Raw genomic sequence first — 24,449 nt, 5'->3', positions numbered from 1 at the left:
TTTATGTTTTGCACATTTTTGGTCTTCAGTTCATAAGTGTTATGCTACGCAATTGTTCCTCACCTGTTGTGTTTGGTTATTTGTGATTGTTCAATATATGTGCTGCAGTTTTACTTATGGTTCATGTAAATTGCTTTAATACCTGGTGATATTGCGGAATAGCAAATGTTTACAAATAAATATTCAAAAACCTACTGAGCGGATAAGAAAAATGGATAACTTTACAGATATTCAGTGGAACTTATCTGGATAAAGTTACCTTTAGACTTACTGATTGGTCTGCACAAATTTATCTACAGAATACTCAACATTGCATTATCTGTCTATCTTAGTCCACCCTCACCATACCTCTAGCCCATCCCCTCTTCACAAAAATTGTGCAGAGTTACACAGATCAAAAGGATATTTTTAAAGGCGCAGATTTACATGGGTAAAAGTCAGTCTTACCTGCATAACTCTTCTGACTATTGACCTCTCAGATAATAATGCAAGACTTATCTCTTCCCCACGAAAACGCACTTGCATAACCATCCCAGTCCATTTTATCTGATAAATGAATGGATGCTGTTTTTCTTTTTTGTTTCCTAACAAATGGAAGTCTGGCTCTTCATTTCCCAGTTAAAAAGAAGCTCGAATGACAGCTCTGAATTAAGCAGGAATTAGGCACAAATTCATCTGGGGAAAAGAGATTAAAAATGCTTTTTCTGTCTTTCTTTATTACGAGTTAATAGAAGACATATGTGAATGAACTTTGAGTGATTAACTATGGTTTCTAAAGACACAGGACTCTGTCTGGTACAGGAAGAACTTAACTGAAGACCAACAATTTTCATGTGAAAATTAAATGATAAACCTGGGAAATATTAGGATTCTTATTTCATATACATGCAAGGTATTCTTCTTTTAGAAGATCTGTTTATACTTTATTAAGTATTACCCGAATACCCTCCTATTGCTATTCTTTATATAAGCGAGAGGTGTTCAATGAATACAACTTTGCTTGGGAATTAAATTATGGCTTTTGTTTAGCTCCAATTAATAGGTACACAGATTAATTAAGAATTTGATATCTGATTAAAGAAATATGTAGAAACTTACAATCTTTGTGCCTTGTGTACTAAGGTGTATAGTGTTTTAGCGTGTCCTAATAATTAGCATGTGCTAAACGCTAGACACACCCATATATTCCTATGGGTGTCTCTAGTGTTTAGCGCGCACTAATCATTAGAGCATGCTAGAAACGCTAGTGTGTCTGTAGCGCAGCTTAGTAAACAGGGCCTTTTGTTTCAATAAGACATTATGTTTAATGTAGAGAGTTGCACGGGGACAGAAATCTTACCCATCCCCACCCGTCCCTGCTGGAATCTTACCCATCCCCGCAAAAATTGAACCCATCCCAACCTATCCCCGCAAGAATTTAACCCATCCCCACCCATCCCCGTAAGAATTTAATGGTACATAAAAGAAAATTATGGTCAGCTCCCTCAGTCTCTCTCTGGATTTGAGCCACAGCACTGTAGGCAAGGAAGGAATGGAAGTTGAAACTTGGAACACTCTGGTGTGCACATGTAAGATTTGTCTCTGATTTACTGGCACTGTGTGCTGAGAGGTCACCACATGCACACGCCAGTAGGTCAGGTGACATCCAATGCTCATGCCTGTGTCAGAGCTGAGGTCTGCGCATCAGCCTGGGAGCAAAGAGGATTAATTGTAACATAGTAAGTGACAGCAAATAAAGACCTGAATGGTCCATCCAGTCTGCCCAATAGTCACACTCATTATCAATTCATGATTAAATCAACGAGTGTGATATATACTTGATTATTGTCTTTCTTTCGTGTTTCTGGAACATAGACCATAGAAGTCTATCTGGCCCTATCCTTATGTTCCAACTGCTGGAGTTGCCGTTAAAGCCTACTCCAGCCTCTTCATCTTCTCATTTGTGAGACACAGACCGTAAAAATCTATCCAGCACTGTCCTTATGTTCCAGCCACTGAAGTTGCTGTCTAAGCCCTTTCCAGCTGGGTTTCGGGTGGGTTTTGGAGGGCTCACATTTACCACCACAAGTGTAACAGGTAGGGGGGGTGGGCCTGGGTCAACCTGGCTGAAGTGCATTGCGCCCACTAAAACTGCTCCAGGGACCTGCATACTGCTGTCATGGAGCTGGGATGATATTTGAGGCTGGCATAGAGGCTGGCAAAAAACTTTTTAAAGTTTTGTTTTAGTGTGGGAGGGGGTTGATGACCACTGGGGGAGTAAGGGGAGGTCATCCCCGATTCCCTCCGGTGGGCATCTGGTCAGTTCGAGCACCTTTTTGTGGCTTGGTCATAAGAAAAAAAGGACCAGGTAAAGTCATCCAAGTGTTCGTCAGGGACGCCCTTTTTTTCCATTATGGGTCAAGGACGCCCATGTGTTAGGCACGCCCAAGTCCCGCCTTCGCTACACCTCTGACACGCCCCCATGAACTTGGTCGTCCCTGTGACGGAAAGCAGTTGGGGACACCCAAAATCGGCTTTCCATTATACCAATTTGGGCGACCCTGTGAGAAGGACGCCCATCTTGCGATTTGTGTCGAAAGATGGGTGTCCTTCTCTTTCGAAAATAAGCCTGATAGTAAGTGAAACAATATGCAGAATTTTTCCTTTAAATATGCAAACTTTCTGTGGAATGGCTCCTCGTCGGTTAAATAGCCTTAAGGTGACTAAGCACTAATATTCAGCATGAGATAGCCAGCTATCTCGACTGAATATTAGAACTTAGCGGCCTGTTAGCTCCAATATTCATCAACTGACTGGCTAAGTTTAGCGACCAAATAGCCCCACGTAAATAGCAGGTCCATCTCTGGCCACTATAACTTAGCTAGTTAGCTGATGAGCATTGACTTAACTGGCTATGTTCATAGCAGCCAAAAAAAAAACCCAGAATTTCAATTCATTGAATTTCCGTGTTCGCCACCAACCACAAGAGTTAGCCAGGCTGCCTCCTGCGGTCTGAATACTGGCCCCTAGGCTCATATCTCAGCCTTGAAAAATTTAACAGCAGCAGGTGGCATCTTAGCAATTTATTGAGGCGTGTGTGCACTATCATGAAAGAGTGTGCAATTTTTGTACACACCCTCAGATTCTATAAAAGACGCTTAGCACCCAAAGTTGCATGTGCTATTATACGATAAGGGCAAATTAATATAATTGGCTGTTAATTGGAATTAACAGCCAATTATTGGCTACAATGCAGTTAATTGTTGCTAATTGGCATCAATTTGCAGTTTGTAGAAAAATGCTGTCACTTGCTTTCAGTGAAATATAGGCCAAAGGCTCAGGCTTAGAGCTAAGAGCTAGGCCTCTAAAAATCATATCACTGTGTCTGACATGTCACTGCAGCACGAAGCTGCTGAGAGCAGACAGAGAGGGGAGGAACCTGCTCTATAAACAACAGCTGAACTGGCACTAGCAAGAAGACATGGGCAAGGATGTTTTGGCTAAAAGCAGAAAACAGTGGGTCACACAAGAGCATCCAAGATGGGCAGAGGGGAAGCTTGGGAACATGTAGAATCATTATTATCATTGCTATCAATGTTGATGTCTAAAGGATAGTAACTGATAATAGGCAAAGACTGCTGGTGACATAGGAATGAATGGTAGGAGAAATGTATAAAAAGGCTTTCCGCTAGGGTATGGGGGCAGAAGGCAGAAGAGAGAAGACTGACGGCACCTGCTGTGTGTCGCGGAGTGCTGCTCCTCCATTTCCTAGATATGAAAGCCTAATACCTGTATTGTGTTTGGTAAGTAACTAATAAACTTAGAAAACTATCCCAGTGTGTCCTTCTGATTGTTGAGGGTGTTAGTGCTCAGGCTGTGTAAAACAGGCTGAGAATATACAAGGTGGACGTAATTAATTATTTTCAACTAGTAGAAACCCTATTGCCTCACCTGCCCAAACTATTAAAATTACGACCTTATAGCCTTCTTATAGACTCTACAATAATCAAGTTGTGCGCACAAGTACCTTTCGTCAATATTCTGTAATTTGGGCATGTAAATTCAAGGGTGCACATTTTCAAAGGGGGGAGCATTGATGTGCGAGGGGCATGGGCAGGTCTGGGTGTACCCGGAATAGGTTACAGATTGTCTGAAGTTACGCATGTATTTGGCACATTTAGGCACCTGAATTTACATCTGCCTTTGAGCAGGCGTAAGGGGGGGGGGGGGGGGGCACCTAAATGGGCATGTGTAATTGCAGACGTGTTTAGCCATCATTCTATAATGGAAAGTGCGTGCATTCTATCCCTTATAGACTAGCTGCTTAGGGGAAAAATTCTATAAATGTTTGCAAACTTCAGCATCGAAAAAAGTCAGCACTGAACGTTTTTTATAACGGCTGTTCCAGGATTGGTGTCCTTTTATAGAATAACGTTTAGCACCAGGATTCGCACTTAACCTCTGCTGTGAGGACTAAATCCCAGCACGCAAGTTGGGCGCAGATCCCATGAATTCTATAACACTGCATGAATTTTAAGGGAATGCCCCAGGTTACTCAAGCCCCTCCCACGGCCACACCCCCTTTTGCAGATTCCTGTGCAAACACTTAGGTGCTATACTATAAATGAACACGTAAGTTTGCTTTTGTGTGAATCTATCTTTTTTGCCCCATTTCGATGCCTTGCATCCGTTGGAATGTTTTTCCACACCAAAACTTCAGTGCTGAAGTAGTGCCTTACATTCGGCACCATAGAATCACCACCTTAGCAAACACTTTCCCAGTGCCTAAGGGCCCTATTTACTAAGGTGCTGGTGCACTATCCTTTTTAGCGCACGCTAATTTTTAGCACGCTCTAAAAATGCCAGCGCACCTACAGCACGGCTTAGTAAACAGGGCCCTAAATGTGGGCACCCTATACAGAATCTCCCCTTGTGCACAGTTTAAGGCAAGTTGGCATGCATAATGATATTTTATCTAGAGCACACAAAAAAAAGACATTTTTCTGGCTGCCCATCTCTTGTTCTAACAGAGTTGTGCCTGTTAGTAACTTTGTAAAACTGACAAGCCAGGCTTTAAAAATATACATATTATATTCAATAGTATAAATAAAACAGATAACCCACCCACCCCCTCACCTAGCTTCCCCTGCACATTCTTAAAATTCATCTTGTCCTTTGAAAGCTCATGTCTCAATAGCTTGGTTAGTCAATAAGGGGTCCTTTTACTAAGGTGCACCGAAAAGTGGCCTGCGCAGGTCCATTTTTCAGCGCACCTGCAAAAAAAGGCAAAATAAAATTTGGCCCATGTCCATTTTGGGCCTGAGACCTTACCACCACCCATTGACCTAGCGGTAAAGTCTCACGTGTTAACTGGGCGGACGCTGATTACTGCCCGGTTAGCGCCATGCGCCAGACATGTTCTGGGGCGTGTAATGGGCATGCGTAGAAAATGAAATTACTGCCAGCACCACGCACTAGCCGGGCAGTAGTTCAAAATTGATGCGTGCGGGATGCGCGGACGCACCTACGCGGCTTGGTAAAAAGGCTCCTAAGGTTTCACCAGCTGGAGAACCAGGCTTTAAAAATATATTGAAAAGTATAAATAGGACTTATATCATTTTTATCCCCTAACTTCCCTACATATTCTTAAAATTCATCTGACATGGTGGACTCTTGCCCTTGAAAGCTCAGGCATCAATATAGATTGGTTATTCAAGAAGTTGCCACCAGTTGCTGCCATTTATTTCTCTCTTTTGAGGAGATAAGTATGTGAGAAAAATTTTAACTGTGAAACACCTGGGAAGGGAGGATAATTGGAAGGTATCTTTTCTTTTCTTAGTCTGTTTTTCTCTTCATTACCAGAATGCATGAACTGCACAAAACTTACTGATATGGCAGAGAGGCTGAACACTATTGAAGCCAAGGTAGGTGAAATGTGGGGCCTGAGGCTCAGAGCATTTAGCATGATTATTCTCTTCTTGAAAAAGATGAGTGGTCTCCTCTTGGGTGTTTTAGTTAATGAAAGAGCTGTATGCTAGTGCTACACGCAGGAGATTCTATTTAGGGGTAAAGCTATAAGGAGCCACCTGGCTATAGGAAGCAGGAAGGCACGTAAATGGCACAGTTTTGATCATTTATGTGCGTCAGTGGCCTCTTTTAGAAACAGAGAAAAATGAAGGCAAATAAAGACTATCCACCTGATATTCAAAGCAATTTAGATAGGCAAGAGAGTCTCTGGTCCGCTTAAATTGCTCATGGTCGCCCAACCACCGATATTCACCAATACTTAATCGGGCAGTGCCTCTGAATATTGGCACTAACCGCCCATTTTAAAAAATGAGCAGGTCAGGGCAGTATGGGGGCAGTACTGGGGAGGAGCCAGCAGTTATGTGGGTGCCAGAAATATTCACCAAATTCACATACAGTAGCTAAGTGGGCAAGAACCTGCATAACTATTAAACACCATTTGAGAGCCCTTCTAAGCTCCCTCCTGCCCTCCCAAACAGACCCCCTCCTTCCCTTCCCCCTCCCCCAGCCCATGATATTAACAACCCCCAACACTCCCCTCCAGAACATCCCACCAACACTTCCAGGCCTACCTTCGATACCCAATGGTCCAGTGGGGGAGATGGGGGCAAGAGCAAACTCCCACTCATTCCTGCCCCTAGCATCAGTATCTTCAAAATGCCTCAAGGTACTGTGGTGGATAGGGAGTGGTTTGGACTGGAGGATGTTCCAAGGGAGTTGAGGGAAGGGGAAAGGAAGGAGGGGGCTGTTTTATGGTGGGAAGGGGCTCAGAAGAGCTCTCAAATGGTGTTTAATAGTTATGTGGGTCCCAGTTGATAGTCATCTTGGGCCTGCATAACTGTTTTATGATATGACTTGATTGGGTAGGGGTGGACTGACCATTTGGGCAACCGGGCAGTGCCTGAGGGACCAGAGCAATTGAGGGGCCCAGTGCTTCCTGCCCCACGTGTCCATTTCACACTCTGCTACTCTCCGCCTCCAGGTTCAGCACCACTCGTCTCTCTCAACTCCTCTCCCCCCCCACCTCTGGCCCAGTATTTCCTCCTGTGTCTGCCCCCCTCCCTTTTAAAACCTGCCATTTTGTGGCAGAACAGCAGCAGCGATTCCCTTCAGCTATCTGTTACTGAGCTCACAGCCTGCTCTCTACTCGTCCCATCCTCTTGTGACACAGGGTGGGATGCAGCAGAGTGCAGGCCATGAGCTCAGTGGCAGACAACAGAAGGGAATCACTGCCGCTGCCATTATGCCATAGAAATGCAGGTTTTAAGGTGGGGGGGGGGCAGACATAGCAGGAGATACTGGGCTGTGGGCAGGAGGGAGAAGAGTTGAGAGAGATGAGTACTGCCAGACCCGGAGGCGGAGGGGTAGCAGAGTGAGAAATGATGGACGGGTGGGGTGGAAAGGGGGAAATGGAAGGAATAGAGATTATTTTGGACCCAGGGGCAGTAGGGAAGGGGGAAAACAGGGAGAGATATTAAATGTAGGGAGTCAGAAAGGGAAGGAAGAATGATGAAGACATCTTGGATCCGGGGACAGAGGGGAAGGAGGGAGATAGATGTTAGACACATGGGGTTGAGTAAGGGAAGGAAAAGAGATGGATAAACATTGGACCCAGGGGCAGTGGGGAAAGAGGGATCAGAGAGGGAGAGATGTTATACGAAGGGAGGAATGGAAGGAAGAGAGGGGAAATATGTAGGACCTGGGGGTGGAGGAGAAGGAGATGGAAACATGTTGGACCTGGGGGTGGAGGGGAAGGGTAAGGGAAGGAAGATAGATACAGAGACCTTGGACCCAGAGGCATGGGGAAGGAGGAAACAGAGGGAGGGAGGGAGGGAGGGAAGAAAGAGAAATGGAGAGATGTTTGGGGATGGGGTGGAGGGGAGGGAGGAAGAGATATTGGATCCCAGGAAAGGGAGGTGTGGAGAAAAAGAGAGGGAGAGATGTTGAACCTGGGAGCAAAAGGGAGAGAGAGAGATGCTGGAATAGTGGTGGGAACAGTAGTGGCATGGAAGGAATATCAGACTGCAAGGCTGCAGGGGGAGGAGCAATACTAGGAATGTTGGAACCATATGAGAGAGGCCATTTGGGGTTGTCAAGGTGATGAGTAGGAGGAGGATAGTGAGTACAGAGAAATGTGATATTATGGAGTAGATGAAAGACAGAATGGAATACGAGGCTGGGTAAGGGGTGAGACCAGAATTGGAAGAGCTGTGGAGTGACAGAAGAGGATGGATAGGTAGGTGAAAGGAAACAGGAGATGGAGAGCTGGAAGGTAAGCAAGAGGGTGAAACCAGAGTGGACAGAGGCAGAAAAGAATAAAGGGAGGAAATAACTAAGAGGGAAAGATCAGTGTGTCAGACAGGTGTAGTGAAGGAATGGAAGAAGACAGGAGGAAAGAGGGGAGAAATGATAAATGGACAACTGATGGAAAGAGCAGAAGGCAGGAAAACAAAAAAGAGAAACTGGGACCAACGTGATGGAAAAAAAATGAACAGACAACAAAGTTATAAAACAAGTTTTATTTTGAATTTATTAACTGGAATACGTTAGCTGTGGGAAATGTGCATTGCAAATGGCTTTGTATTATGTTCATTCTATTCTATTCTATCAAGATCTTCCATACTGCTGTAATCCAACTGAATTCAAAGAGGTAAACGTATTTAATAGAACTTCAAAATTAATGAAGGAATAGTAAATCTAAATACATAAGCAGAAATAAAGAGCCTGTTTAAAAAAATATATGTTAAACATTTTCCTAAAAAGAAAATAAGATGATGCTTGCCTTATAGTCAGAGGAAGCTTATTCCATAACCTAACTCTTGAAAAAATAGAGGAAGCTTCCAAAAAAAGATTTAAACTGGACATTTTGTAAAGAAGGACAGCCAAGGTTCCATGACCTAAGAAAATCTAGTGTCCTATTCATTGAGGGGAAAACCAATAACTCTGTCAAACCTTCAGAGTTCAGGCCAAATTTTGGTTGAAAAATAAGTCAAAATACTTTAAAATTAATACGATTACTCACTGTTAACCAATGAAAAGTATGATATATATTAGAAATGCTATCATGATTTGTTTTTATTTCGTCAGTGTTGCGATATATGCTGAGTTTGACTTCTTGGGGTTCCCAGTTCAATTTTTGTCTTCATATTTCTATTTGTAATTTGCGATCCCTTGTTCTGTATTTCACGAGGGTCTGTCTGTGTTTTGGATATGACTGATGTGTGCTATTCTGTATGTAGTTTCTGTATAGAACTCAATAGCAGTTCCACTTGTTCTGTTTTGCCTGTAGTTTTAGGTCCCAGTGTAATAGTTGTAGTTGCCTATTCATAGGTAGGGTTCTTGCTGTGAATCATAGGACTAGTGATGTTGTCATATGACATGTTTGGTACATTTATGTTGTTAGGATTTTTTTCAGGTTTTGTATTTCACAATGTGCCTGGAGGTAGAGAGATTTATGTTGCTATTCCTGAGATGCATGAGAATCAAAATCTTTGTATGGTGACTTCCATTGGAAAATTTCCTAGTTCTGATCTGCATCTGTTGTTGGGGAGAAGTTGGATCTTTGTGGATGCAGAGCATATGTACATTTAACTCATAACATTTTGCCAACAACAGCACTGCACCTCAGCATGCTAATGATTGAGCGTTCAAAATCCATCCAACTGTTGACTCTTTGAACATAACGTTTTCTAAATTAGAAATTTTTTCAAAGAACTTTTCAATTGATGAAATGATTGTTCATTACTATTGGTCATCATGGCCTAAAACAATTTACAGTGGGGGAAATAAGTATTTGATCCCTTGCTGATTTTGTAAGTTTGCCCACTGACAAAGACATGAGCAGCCCATAATTGAAGGGTAGGTTATTGGTAACAGTGAGAGATAGCACATCACAAATTAAATCCGGAAAATCACATTTTGGAAAGTATATGAATTTATTTGCATTCTGCAGAGGGAAATAAGTATTTGATCCCTCTGGCAAACAAGACCTAATACTTGGTGGCAAAACCCTTGTTGGCAAGCACAGCGGTCAGACGTCTTCTGTAGTTGATGATGAGGTTTGCACACATGTCAGGAGGAATTTTGGTCCACTCCTCTTTGCAGATCATCTCTAAATCATTAAGAGTTCTGGGCTGTCGCTTGGCAACTCGCAGCTTCAGCTCCCTCCATAAGTTTTCAATGGGATTAAGGTCTGGTGACTGGCTAGGCCACTCCATGACCCTAATGTGCTTCTTCCTGAGCCACTCCTTTGTTGCCTTGGCTGTATGTTTTGGGTCATTGTCGTGCTGGAAGACCCAGCCACGACCCATTTTTAAGGCCCTGGCGGAGGGAAGGAGGTTGTCACTCAGAATTGTACGGTACATGGCCCCATCCATTCTCCCATTGATGCGGTGAAGTAGTCCTGTGCCCTTAGCAGAGAAACACCCCCAAAACATAACATTTCCACCTCCATGCTTGACAGTGGGGACGGTGTTCTTTGGGTCATAGGCAGCATTTCTCTTCCTCCAAACACGGCGAGTTGAGTTCATGCCAAAGAGCTCAATTTTTGTCTCATCTGACCACAGCACCTTCTCCCAATCACTCTCGGCATCATCCAGGTGTTCACTGGCAAACTTCAGACGGGCCGTCACATGTGCCTTCCGGAGCAGGGGGACCTTGCGGGCACTGCAGGATTGCAATCCGTTATGTCGTAATGTGTTACCAATGGTTTTCGTGGTGACAGTGGTCCCAGCTGCCTTGAGATCATTGACAAGTTCCCCCCTTGTAGTTGTAGGCTGATTTCTAACCTTCCTCATGATCAAGGATACCCCACGAGGTGAGATTTTGCGTGGAGCCCCAGATCTTTGTCGATTGACAGTCATTTTGTACTTCTTCCATTTTCTTACTATGGCACCAACAGTTGTCTCCTTCTCGCCCAGCGTCTTACTGATGGTTTTGTAGCCCATTCCAGCCTTGTGCAGGTGTATGATCTTGTCCCTGACATCCTTAGACAGCTCCTTGCTCTTGGCCATTTTGTAGAGGTTAGAGTCTGACTGATTCACTGAGTCTGTGGACAGGTGTCTTTCATAAAGGTGACCATTGCCGACAGCTGTCTGTCATGCAGGTAACGAGTTGATTTGGAGCATCTACCTGGTCTGTAGGGGCCAGATCTTTTACTGGTTGGTGGGGGATCAAATACTTATTTCCCTCTGCAGAATGCAAATAAATTCATATACTTTCCACAATGTGATTTTCCGGATTTAATTTGTGATGTGCTATCTCTCACTGTTACCAATAACCTACCCTTCAATTATGGGCTGCTCATGTCTTTGTCAGTGGGCAAACTTACAAAATCAGCAAGGGATCAAATACTTATTTCCCCCACTGTATATGAGGAAAACCAATATGATCTGGCCTTAAGTATTGGGCTCAGTGTTCGAGTGAGGGCGACTGCTTCAAGTTCCAGTTATATTGTGGCAAAGAAGGTCTAGCTCAACAGAGACCATTGCTTCTTGGAGCCCGAGTGGTCATTTCTCTTCTGGATGTCATTCCATCTTCTGTCAAATTGAACTATACAGTATATTTCGACAATTTCTTTTACAAGTTACAATCTACTGGCTACCCTCTCTGCGATGTCAATTTGTGCCACAGGAACAATATGAGAGAACTGCATGCAAGGATTCACACTGTCTTCTGTGAAAGACATCTACAAACAGGCACAAGGAAGCTTTGATGACCGGTTTGATTCTTCAGATAAAGTTCAAATGGTGAGGTGTCATCATAGTAACAACACAGTTTAAGGCCATTGAGCTGCTTTCAACATGCCAAAGATGGAATAAGGATAGTCTGTTAAACAGCCCAAGTTGATAAAGAACTATAATGTCAACATGGGAGATGTCGATTTGCATGCTTGAAAATATGGAATTCAAATCTGAGGAAAGAAATAATATTGGGTCCTGTTCCCCCAGTGTTGGTAGTGGTGAATGCTTGGTGTTTAAACAGGATCATCATATATAGAAAGAATTTCTTGGATCAGAAGGCTAAGCGGGCCTCCAGGAGAGGGTTGAGAAGCAACAATTTACCTGATGCTTCTAGAGACAGCACTCGTCATTAACTGGAAAAGGCAAAGACTTTCCTCACCTCTACTATATATTGAACTCACATTTTTCAACCTCATCCTCTAAAATTCAGTTGTCAATGTGACCTTCGGTATTTTGTAGAAGAGTTGCCTAATGGTTAGTGCAGTGGCCTGAAAACCAGGGGAACAGAGTTTGATCCCCACTGCAGCTCCTTGTGGCTCTGGGCAAGTCACAGAGGGTCTTTTACTAAGGCACGCTCACGTTTTTTGGCGTGCACTAAAATTTTAGTGCACGCCAAAAAACGTGAGCGCATTAGTAAAAGACCCTCTCAACCCTCCATTGCCTCTGGTGCAAAATATAATATGTAAACTGCTTTGATTGAAACCACAGAAAGGCGGTATATCAAATCCCATTCCCTTCCCCCTTTCCCTTAACCTTAGAAAGCTATAATAACTGATACGGTGCTAATTGTCGGGTATCTGATTGGCTCTGCTCATTACTATTATTGGAATGTTTTTTAAAGCCACATAGTGTCATATTTCACCCTCAATAAATAATGAAGATGTTTTAATAATCTTGTTTTTGGATAGGAAACAAAGGCATACAACCAAAAAACTGAACACTACGTGGCAGGAGACAATTATATTTTATGCTCAGATGGGGATCAGCTGCTTTTTATTACTGGGTGGTGCAGTTGTACTCTTCATTTGTCAGTCTGTTTGCCATCAGTAATTATAACAGCTGTGACCAGACACTTCCTAAGGCAGCCTAGTATTTTCTCAGCTAGCATAACCTCCATGCTCTTTACTAGGCTCATTCTAAACTAGGAGTGAATCCTCAGGGTAAATACAATGGGATCATTTAAAACAAAATGTCCAGAGCTTCACGTGGACACCTGCATTTGAAAAAGACCCCCCCCCCCCCCCAAATGTCTACATGTTCAGCATTTTGAAAATTGCCTTTTTCAGGGTAATTTTATAACTGTGCTTATACATAAATAACATATATAGTAACATAGTAGATGACGGCAGAAAAAGACCTGCATGGTCCATCCAGTCTGCCCAAGACAAACTCATATGTGTATACCTTACCTTGAATTTGTACCTGTCCTTTTCAGGGCACAGACCATATAAGTCTGCCCAGCAGTATTTCCCGCCTCCCAACCACCAGTCCCGCTTCTGGTACAGACCGTATAAGTCTGCCCTCCCCTATCCTCGCCTCCCAACCACCACCCCCTCTTCCCCCCAACTGCTCCGCCACCCAATTTCAGCTAAGCTTCTGAGGATCCATTCCTTCTGCACAGGATTCCTCTATGCATATCCCACGCATGTTTGAACTCCGTTACCGTTTTCATCTCCACCACCTCCCGCGGGAGGGCATTCCAAGCGTCCACCACCCTCTCCATGAAGAAATACTTCCTGACATCTTTCCTGAGTCTGCCCCCCTTCAATCTCATTTCATGTCCTCTCGATCTACCGCCTTCCCATCTCCGGAAAAGATTCGTTTGTGGATTAATACCTTTCAAATATTTGAACGTCTGTATCATATCACCCCTGTTCCTCCTTTCCTCCAGGGTGTACATGTTCAGGTCAGCAAGCCTCTCTTCATACGTCTTGGAACGTAAATCCCATACCATCCTCGTAGCTTTTCTTTGCACCGCTTCCATTTTTTTAACATCCTTCGCAAGATACGGCCTCCAAAATAGCACAGTCATAATGTTAAGGTTCTTCCTTCCTTCCCCTATGAACTGGCTTTATTAGTCGCTCACAAATTCCCCTTTGTATTTAGGAGGTAAGTCTATAATTAGTCCCAGATGTGTAAGTCACTTATGAGCTTCAAAGGAACCAATAGTTGGTAGCTGATGTGTGAAGTTGCACCAGGCATTATTCTACAAGCTGGTTCCTAAGGGGGTCTTACTAAAGCTTAGCTCGAGATATCTGCAGCAGGGCCCGTAGGAGTAAAATGGGCCCTGCTGCAGATAACTCGAGCTAAGCTTTAGCTTGTTGGGATACTCAGTGATGGTCTCCACAGAAACTGAGACTAGATATTAGTATTGCTGGATTTTTAGGGGCCGCTGGTGAGCTCGAAGAAAGATGGACACCTGATCTTTTTGCTTCCGTTACCTGCTGTAAGAATCCTAATTTTTTAATTAAATAGACTTAACAATGTCTGCTAAAACTCTGAAAGCAGATGCAGGTTCGCTGTCTTTGCCAACCTCTGAAAGGCAAAAACAAGCGCCTCAATCTCCAGATAAGTTGTCATTGCAAGCAGAAACCGACCTCACCCTGCACTCCATTATGGGTAAAATTTTCACAATTAAAGGTTTGCTGCAAGACAATTTCAATTCTCTCAACAAATGAAGGAAAAAAAATCTCTGAGATCAAAACTTGCCTTGCCGCCCACGTGGAAACTCTTGACAACAAATACAGCACAAATTCGGCGGTTATTACGGCCTTTCACTATAGGGTTAAAGAAATCGATCTGCATCAGGAAAAAGAGGGCTTAAATAACAGGTCTCGCAGTATGTACTGGCCGCCTACTCCCCAGCAATACACAAACATAATGGAGTTGCTATTCTCCTTAGGAAAGCTTTCCCAGCCACTGTTTTACGTCGGTCATCCGATAATTTAGGCAGATGGCTATTCATGGAAATCCAAGTTTCTGAAACTAAATACGCCCTACTCAATATCTATGGCCCTAACTCAGACTTTCCTGAGTTTTTCTATGAAATTTCTTCCACACTACTTCAATTTAATTCCACTAACATCATTATTGGAGGTGACTTTAATCAAATACAAGAACAAATTCTTGATAAACAGTCTAAATCCATGCAGGCCATAAACAATATAAAAAGTCTATTAGGCCTCACCAGACCCCTGGAGAATCCGGCATCCTTCTCGGAGGATTCCCGTCCACATGCCAGCTTCTCCAGGATTGATTTTTTTTTTATTATTTCTTCCTCCCTACTCCCTATGATTTTAGATGTCAAAATCCACGGATCAATTCTATCCAATCACTCGCTGTCTCTTTCTGCCTCAATACCTCCCAGACCCTGACCTCCAAAACCTCCATGCAGATTCCAAACTTCTCTCCTACAGGACACAGCATTTGTTAACTGTCCTGCTTATTTTCGAAAGAGAAGGCCGGCCATCTTCCGACACAAATCGGGAGATGGCTGGCCATCTCCTGAACCCGGCCAAATCAGTATAATCGATGGCTTCAACTGCTTTCCGTCGCAGAGCCGGCCAAAGTTAAAGGGGGCGTTTCAGCAGGGTATGGAACAGGGGCGTAGCCAGACACCCAATTTTGGGTGGGCCTGGGCCCAAGATGGGTGGGCAGAAGAACCTCGCCCCGTCCCACACGTGATTTGGTCTCTCCTTCTCTCGCCTGCATGCCATCTGGTCTCTCAAACATCCCCCCTCTCCTGTATACCTTTTAAATAGTAGATTTTCACCAGCAGCAAGCAGCAACTAATACACACTGCTCATGTTGGCCCCACACCCTTCCCTCTGATGCAACTTCCTGTTTCCGCCTAGGCAGAAATACATCAGAGGGAAGGCTGTGGGGCTGGTGCGAGCAGTCTGTATGTCACTGCTCACTGCAGGTGAAGATCTGCTACTTACAAAGTATGCAGGAGGGACACTTGTTGGGAGTTTTCAGCTGGTGGGGCTTGGGGATCCCTGCTAGCCATATCAAAGGTATGCTGCTACTGGGTGGGCCTGATCCCAAAGTGGGTGGGCATGGGCCCACCCAAGCCCACCCTTGTCTATGCCACTGGTATGGAAGGCGGGACGGGGCATGGTTACGAGATGGCCAGCTTACTACTACTACTACTTAACATTTCTAAAGCGCTACTAGGGTTACGCAGCACTGTACAATTTAACATGGAAGGACAGTCCCTGCTTGAAGAGCTTACAATCTAAAAAGACAAATGTACAGTTAATCAGATAGGTCAGACAGATTAGGGCAACCTATATGTTCGAAAGGTTAGGTTCCGAATGCAGCATTGAAGAGGTGAGCTTTAAGCAAGGATTTGAAGATGGGTAGGGAGGGGGCTTGGCGTAGGGATTCAGGAAGTCTGTTCCAGGCATAGGGTGAGGCAAGGGAAAATGAGCGGAGCCTGGAATTGGCAATGGTGGAGAAGGGTACTGAGAGGAGGGATTTGTCATGTGAGCGGAGGTTACAGGCAGGAACGTAGGGGGAGATGAGGGTAGAGAGGTAGGGTGGAGCAGCAGAGTGAGTGCATTTGTAAGTAAGGAGGAGAAGCTTGAATTGGATGCGGTATCTGATCGGAAGCCAGTGAAGCGACTTGAGGAGAGGGGTGATATGAGTATATTGGTTCTGGCAGAATATGAGACGTGCGGCAGAGTTCTGAATGGATTGAAGCACTGCCATTTCCTCCCCTCACCCTCCCCACTGACAGTTTGAACTTCGTGGGTGTGGCTTGGATCTCTTTCAGGGAGAGAAAACTAACAACTTATAGCAGCAGCTTCAGAGAGCATTTTCCATCTCACAGATAGGCTGCAGAGAATACCTTCTCCTGCTTCCACCCACCCTACCCCTCTACCCACCCACCCCTAGAGTGACATGTCTTATATAACCTCCCTATCAACCCACTCATTACTTTACCTCACCCATTTCTATTCTTCTATCACCTTCTCCCACTACTCCAACCAGAGTTACACCTAATCACACTGACCACCCTTCAACATCTTCTGTCCTTCTGTGACTGTTCTCTTGTGCTTGACTGCTTAAATATTTTAAATTTAAATGCTTTACTTTTTGTCTATTAGATTGTAAGCTCTTTGAGCAGGGACTGTCTTTCTTCTGTGTTTGTACAGCGCTGCGTACACTTTGTAGCGCTCTAGAAATGTTAAATAGTAGTAAATAGATGGCTGAGTGGGAGGCCAGTGAGGAGCAAGTTGCAGTAGTCGAGACGAGAGGTAATGAGAGCGTGGACGGGTGGTGTGCTTAGAGAGGAAAGGGCGAATTTTGTTGATGTTGAAAAGGAAGAAGTGACAGGTTTTGGCAGTCTGCTGGATATGCGCAGAGAAGGAGAGGGAGGAGTCGAAGATGACCCCGAGGTTGCGGGCAGATGAGACGGGGAGGATGAGGGTGCCATCAACTGAGATAGAGAGTGGGGGAAGAGGAGAAGTGGGCTTAGGTGGAAAGACGAGGAGCTCGGTCTTGGACATGTTCAGCTTCAGGTGGCGGTTGGACATCCAGGTGGCAGTGTCGGATAGGCAGGCCGATACCTTGGCCTGGGTCTCTGCGGTGATGTCTGGTGTGGAGAGATAGAGCTGGGTGTCATCAGCGTAAAGATGATACTGGAAGCCATGAGATGAGATCAGTGAGCCTAGGGAAGAGGTGTAGATAGAGAAGAGAAGGGGTCCAAGAACAGATCCCTGGGGAACTCCAACAGATAGCGGGATGGGAGTGGAGGAAGATCCATGAGAGTGCACTCTGAATGTGCGGTGGGAGAGATAGGAGGAGAACCAGGAGAACACAGAGCCCTGGAACCCAATAATGGAAAAAAGGAGGCCGGCTCTGACAAGCACTTGGCTGGCTTCACTTGGTCCATTTATTTTTAGGACCAAGCCTCCAAAAAGTGCCCAAACTGACCAGATGACCACCGGAGGGAATCGGGGATGACCTCCCCGTACTCCCCCAGTGCTCACCAACCCCCTCCCACCCTAAAAAAACCAAAACATTTTTTGCCAGCCTCTATGCCAGCCTCAAATGTCATACCCAGCTCCATGACAGCAGTATGCAGGTCCCTGGAGCAGTTTAGGGTGTACTACAGTGCACTTCAGGCAAGCGGACCCAGGCCATCCCCCCCTGTTACACTTGTGGTGGTAAATGGGAGCCCTCCAAAACCCACCTGACACCCACTGTACCCACATGTTGGTGCCCCCCTTCACCCATAAAAGCTATGGTAGTGTTGTACTGTTGTGGGAAGTAGGATTTGGGGGGGGCTCAGCACCCAAGGGAAGGGAGCTATGTACCTGGGAGCTATTAATGAAGTCCACTGCAGTGCCCCCTAGGGTGCCCGGCTGGTGTCCTGGCATGTGAGGGGGACCAGTGCACTACAAATGCTGGCCCCTCCCACGACCAAATGCCTTGGATTTGGCCGGGTTTGAGATGGCCGGCATCGATTTCCATTATCGGCGAAAACCGATGCCGGCCATCTCAAACCTGCCATCTCTGACAATTGGCCGGCCCCAACCGTATTATCGAAACGAAAGATGGCCGACCATCTTGTTTCGATAATACAGTTCAGGACACCTCTTTACAGCGCCGGCCTAAGAGATGGCCACCCATTTAGATTGTGGCGCCGTTCGATTATGCCCCTCCACGTGAAAGAAACTATAAACGATTACTTTAATAATAACAAACACACTAAAAAGGAAGTACCACCAGGCTACCACAACAGCCCGGTGATAGTTCCCTCCCCCAGCGTGCACCATTTCCGGCACTGCAAAAATATTTCAATTTTTGTAGTACCGGTGTGTACCTGGCAGTAATCGGGCAGTGCCACATGCTGCCTAGTTACCACCTGGTTAGTGCAAGAGCCCTTACCGCCACCTCAATGGGTGGCAGTAAGTACTTCCTCCAAAATGACCACGCGGCAAGTGCTTCACTTGCCACATGGCCATTTCTTGAAAAAAAGAAAGACCTACCTTTTACCCACTGTGGTAAAAGAGAGCCTTGGCGCATGTCAAAAACACTCGCTGACACTAGCGCAGGCCCCCTTTTACCGCAGCTTCATAAAGGAACCCCAGAGTTTGCACCAGCTCCAACTAATTCAGAATACTGCAGCATGATTGATAGAAGGATGCAATTGGAGTGACCACACCAATAATAGACTCATTAGATAACTTACACATTATTTTATTTATTTTTATTTATTTGTTACATTTGTATCCCACATTTTCCCACCTATTTGCAGGCTCAATGTGGCTTACATAGTACCGGAGAGGTGTTTGCAGACTCCGGTGTGAACAAATACAAAGTGATGTTGTGGTAAGATAAAGTTCATGTGGCACAGCCACATTAGGGCATCGTATAACGGAAGAGTTGTGTTATGTCCATTACGTTCTTTAGTTTTGTTGTGTTGCAGAGATCAGGCATTTATTTATTTGTTACATTTATATCCCACATTTTCCCACCTATTTGCAGGCTCAATGTGGCTTACAAAGTACCGTAAAGGCGTTTGCCATTTCGATTGATAACAAATACAAGATTGTGTTGTGGTCAAATGAGGTAGAAGTGAATCAGACGTCAGGGGTCAAGGGAAGAGGATAGTATGCTGTCCAGTACAATCATTGATTATGTTGTGTAGCTGGGTGTGGAGATTTATGTTGGGTCGGTGGGATAGGCTTTTTTGAAGAGGTGGGCTTTTAATGATTTCCTGAAGTTTAGGTGGTCATGTATTGTTTTCACTGCATATGAGAGACCATTCCATAGTTGTGCGCTTATATAGGAGAAACTAGATTAATAAGTTGTTTTGTATTTTAGCCTTTTGCAGTTTGGGTAGTGTAAATTTAGGTATGGTTGGGTTGATCCGCGTTTGTTTCTAGTTGGTAGATCTATAAGGTTTGTCATGTATCCTGGGACTACGCCGTAGATGATTTTGTGGACCAATGTGCAGATTTTGAAGATGATCCGTTCTTTGATTGGGAGCCAGTGCAGCTTTTCTCGAAGGGGTTTAGCGCTTTCGAATCGTGTTTTACTGCCCAAAACACTGCAGCCAGACTTATATTTGGAAAAACAAAATACGAAAGTGCTAAGCCCCTAAGAGAAAACTTACACTTGCTTCCTCTGAAAGAACGTATAACTTTCAAAATATGCACTCTGGTGCATAAAATAATTCACGGTGATGCCCTGACCTACATGCTAGACCTTATTGACCTGCCTGCCATCCAAGAATGCTAAAAAATCAGCACGCACATTCCTAAATCTTCACTTCCCCAGCTGGAAAGGTCTAAAATATAGATTAATACACGTATCCAGCTTTTCATACTTGAGTTTGCAAATGTGGAATGCTCTACCACTTGATCTGAAAATAATTCACAACCTAATTAACTTCCGTAAGGCACTGAAGACACATCTCTTTAACGTAACATACCATAATGACTCATAATTGGAACTGTAATTCACCATCATTTATTTAATAATCGGATTATTTTCTCCCTATTGTCACGTCTGTGGTTGTGACCCCTCTCAGACTTGCCTTATTTCTGGGGGTCAGCTTCTGAGCTGGCTTCTGTCTGTCCTTTCTGAGTTAGTTCTGTCTCTGTGTGCTGGCTGCTTCCAGCATGGCTCTAATTATTCTACTATACTGCACCTGTGTGTGTTGAGCGCCTCTATGCTTCAGTATGCTTTCTGCCTGCGTCTTGGTTTGTGCTCCCCTCGCCCTCTGATGTCCAGAACCGGTGGCTGCCATAGACTGTCTTGCTGTCCCTACCCCTTCCAGGCTTCAGACGAGTCCGGTCTGGATCTTCCAGGCTGCCAGACTTGTCTTTCTTGTTTGTGCCTGAACAGCACCCGTAGTTGCCTTGAGATTGCTGCAGCTTGAGCCTCAGGTGCTGATGGGCTTTATTAATCACCTAGAAACTTCCGTGTTTGCCTTTGCATCGTCTAAGGTCCCTGGTATGTGGGTGTGCTCTGTGCACTTCTGCCTAGTCCAGTTCTAGTCTGAGTTTCTTGCTTGTATTCTAGTTAGCTTGTGTGTAGCTTAATTCTAGGTAGTCTGTGTGTAGCTAGTTTTGTTTCTATTGCTTATTTCTTAATCTTGCCTCTGGTCTGTATTCCTGGCTTGGGTTTCTTTCTTAGTGGCTGCTTAGCAGCTTTCAGTATAGCCCTGCTCCCTGCCTGTATTTCTAGCTGCTGGAGCTTCAGCCATAGTCCTGTCCTCTGCTTGTATTTCTCAGTTACTGGAGCTCCAGCCATAGCCCTGCTCCCTGCCTGTATTTCTAGCTATTGGAGCTCCAGCCATAGCCCTGCTCCCTGCCTGTATTTCTAGCTATTGGAGCTCCAGCCATAGCCCTGCTCCCTGCCTGTATTTCTAGCTGCTGGAGCTTCAGCCATAGTCCTGGTCTCTGCCTGTACTTCTGCGCTACTGGAGCTCCAGCTATAGCCCTGCACCCCTGTCTGCTTCTACCTAGTGTGGTATTTGTTTGAGGGTCCTAGTCTAGTATTCTGCCTAGCCTCCCTTGGGTATTCTAGATCCCGTGGGCTTCCTGTTGGTGTCCAGTTCCTGCCCTGTCCTGAAAGTCCTGCCGGCCGCCAGCATCTGGGGGCTCAACTTCCAGGGAACGGCGGTCAAGCGCAGGTGAAGTCTAGCTGTTTCTGCTCTGCCTGTTCCAGCTTGTTTGCCTCTGCTGCAACTCCAGTCCAGGGTTCCAGTCCTGTGTTGCCTTGTCTCTGGTTTGGAGGTGATTTTGCCTGCCACTGCTGCTCCACGGCAGTGGTCCAAGGGCTCACAACCCAGTGCTTCCGGGAGAAGCGTGACACCTATATCGTATTGTCTAATTTTATTATGTAATCCACGTTCAATATGTGATACCAATTGTATGTAATTCATGTTCAATATGTGATACCAATTGTATATTTTCCCTTTTTTACCTGACTGTTCATTATATCTTCCATGTTCTATATATATATTACCAATTGTATCTATTTTCTGAAATGGTTTGTAGTTGTTATGTTGGGATGAGAGGATAAGGCAGTGTGTTTTTTCGGTATTCAGTTTCAGTTGGAATGAGTTTGCACATGAGTCCATGATGTTCAGGCCCTCATTGATTTCATTAGTTATTTCCGTCAAGGCATGTCTGAAGGGAATGTAGATTGTAACATCATCTGCATAGATGAATGGGTTAAGGCCTCGATTGGATAAGGACTTTGCCAGTGGGATCATCATCATGTTGAAGAGTATTGGTGATAATGGTGGACCTTGAGGTACTCCGCAGTCTGCTTTCCACGGTGATGATATGTTTGAATTTGATTTTGCTTGGTATGTTCTGGTGGTTAAAAAGCCTTGTTGGATTGGTAGGGTATGCCTTTTTTAAACAGATTAGTGTTTAGTGTTTTCCGGAAGTTTAGGTGATTGTGCGTAATTTTCAAGGCTTTAGGTAATGCGTTCCACAGTTGTGTGCTTATGTAGGAAAAACTGGATGCGTAGGTTGATTTATGACCCTGCCATAGCACAACAATTTCAAAATTTCTATCAACAACTATGCAGCTCTGATATAGATTCCTCTCCCTCATCCTTCCTGGAATTCACCCACAATTGCCACCTCCTTATTATCCTCCTTAGACAACACCCTTACTGAAAAAGAAGTCCTCAAAGTCATGGAAGCACTCCCTAAAAATAAATCTCCAGGTAAAGATGGCTTTAATATAGAGTTTTACTTAGCCTTTTCAGTTATTGTTCTTCCCAAACTTCTCCAAGTATGTAACCTCTTCCTCTCTGACACTGCCCCTAAGGGTTCCTTTTTGGAATCTACTATAGTTGTCATCCCTAAACCCGATAAGGATCATAACAAGGTAGAAAACTACCAGCCTATCTCACTCATCAATATTGATAATACATTTTTGGTAAAATTTTAGCTTCAAGACTCCAAAATATTCTCCCACTCCTTATACGCAGAGATCAAAATGGGTTCACCCCTCATCATCTTCTGAATGGCAACTCCAAATTCTTCTGGAATATCCTGTCGAATGCCCAGCATCTTAGTGACTCTCTTGTCACTGTCTCTTGGATGTGGAAAAAGCATTCGATTGGACAGAATGACAATATCTATTTCATTCCTTTTGCTGGTTTGGTCTGGGTGAAAAATTTATAAATATTGTTAAACTCCTATATGGCAACCCAAAAGCTTCCATTGCTGTCAATGGTACCTTAGCATTTCTCCCTGAAGAGAGGCACTAAATAAGGATGTCCTCTCTCTCCCCCTCCCCTCCTTTTCAATTTAGCCCTCGAACCTTTCACAGTGGCAATCAGACACAAGTGCTGATATAGGACGAGGAATTCAAACTCTCCATTTATGCCGACAACATCCTCTTATATACCACTACAGAATCTCTTCCCTCTCAATACCATAGATTCATTCTCTTCCTTATCAGGATATAAGATCAATTGGAATAAATTGGCTGTACTACCAATCTCACCCTTGATTCATAAACATCATATTTCCACATACCCTTTTAAATGGGAACCTAATTGCATAAAATACCTGAGAATCTGGTATGGCAAAAATGTTGACCACTCATTACAATTAAATGCCAATTCTCTCCTTTCCATAGTCATTTTCACCCTAGATAAATGGTCCCCACTTCACATCTCCTGGTGTGGGGCAGAGCTGATGCCAACAGCAGAACACAAAGCTCTCCAGAACCTAGAAGTGAATTGCGATCCCCAATCACTTATGATTCCGAGAGGGAGGCCATGTAAATGGAAAATATGCTGGATGAAAGCTTTGGCAAGAGTAGCGGCTGAAGAGAGAGATCTCATGGGAATAAAATGGGCCATTCGAGAAAATCGATCCACCACGACCCAAATGACCGTGTGGCCTTGGGAAGGTGGTAAATCCAAAACAAAATCCATAGATACTTCCTGCCAAGGCAGCTGTGGAACTGGCAGGGGCTATAAAAATCCCCAAGGCTTGCCAGGAGAGAATTTGTTTCGGGCGCAGATGGGACAGGTGGAAACAATTGTAAGACATCCTGTGCCGTGCGTGGCCACCAATAGTATTGAGAAATCAAGTGAAAGGTCTTGCGGAATCCGGAGTGACCGGCAAATGTAGAGGAGTGTCCCCATTTGAAAACCTTTTTCCTAGACTGGGGTGGTACAGAAGTCTTTGTGATTGTGGGAGTGACCACGGTAGTGGAGGTGACACAGGCAGGATTAAGCATGGGGTAGGACTCCTTGGGTTCTTCGGGAGGGTTGAATGCCCTGGATAGGGCATCAGCTTGAATATTCTTTTCAACAGGTCAGAATACCAGGCGGAAGTTAAAACGGGCAAAGAAAATAGACCAATGTGCCTGTCGCGGGTTTAGTCTCTTAGCATCCTGGAAGATTCTTGTGGTCGGTGATCACTGTGATGCGATGTAAAGCCCCTTTTAGAAGATATCGCCATTCTTGGAGAGCCAATTTAAGGGCCAACAATTCCTGGTCCCCAATAGTGTAGTTACGCTCTGCCAAAGAAAATGTTTTGGGAAAAAAGAAACAGGGGTGACGCCAGAGTCTGAGGCTTGAGACAGAACGGCCCCTGCCCCCATAGAAGAGGCATCCACTTCTAAGATGAATGGTCTTTTGATATCCGGACTTCGAAGAACAGGAGCAGACAGAAAGGTTGCTTTATGGTGGCAAAGGCCTCTTGG

General features: G+C 44.6%; 1 protein-coding gene across 1 annotated transcript in view; it reads left to right on the top strand.

The window, feature by feature from the left end:
- The window catches only part of COL26A1 (collagen type XXVI alpha 1 chain), a 576,097-nt gene that overhangs the window by 449,556 nt on the left and 102,092 nt on the right, over positions 1-24,449 (top strand). The window contains exon 4 of the mRNA XM_030186010.1: positions 5,842-5,903. Within this exon, the coding sequence (XP_030041870.1) occupies positions 5,842-5,903 (62 nt within the window). The remainder of the gene's footprint in view (positions 1-5,841; positions 5,904-24,449) is intronic.

The sequence above is a fragment of the Microcaecilia unicolor genome, chromosome 13 (genome assembly GCF_901765095.1).
Source record: "Microcaecilia unicolor chromosome 13, aMicUni1.1, whole genome shotgun sequence".
Lineage (NCBI taxonomy): Eukaryota > Metazoa > Chordata > Amphibia > Gymnophiona > Siphonopidae > Microcaecilia > Microcaecilia unicolor.
This window is presented reverse-complemented; position numbering and strand designations above follow the sequence as displayed.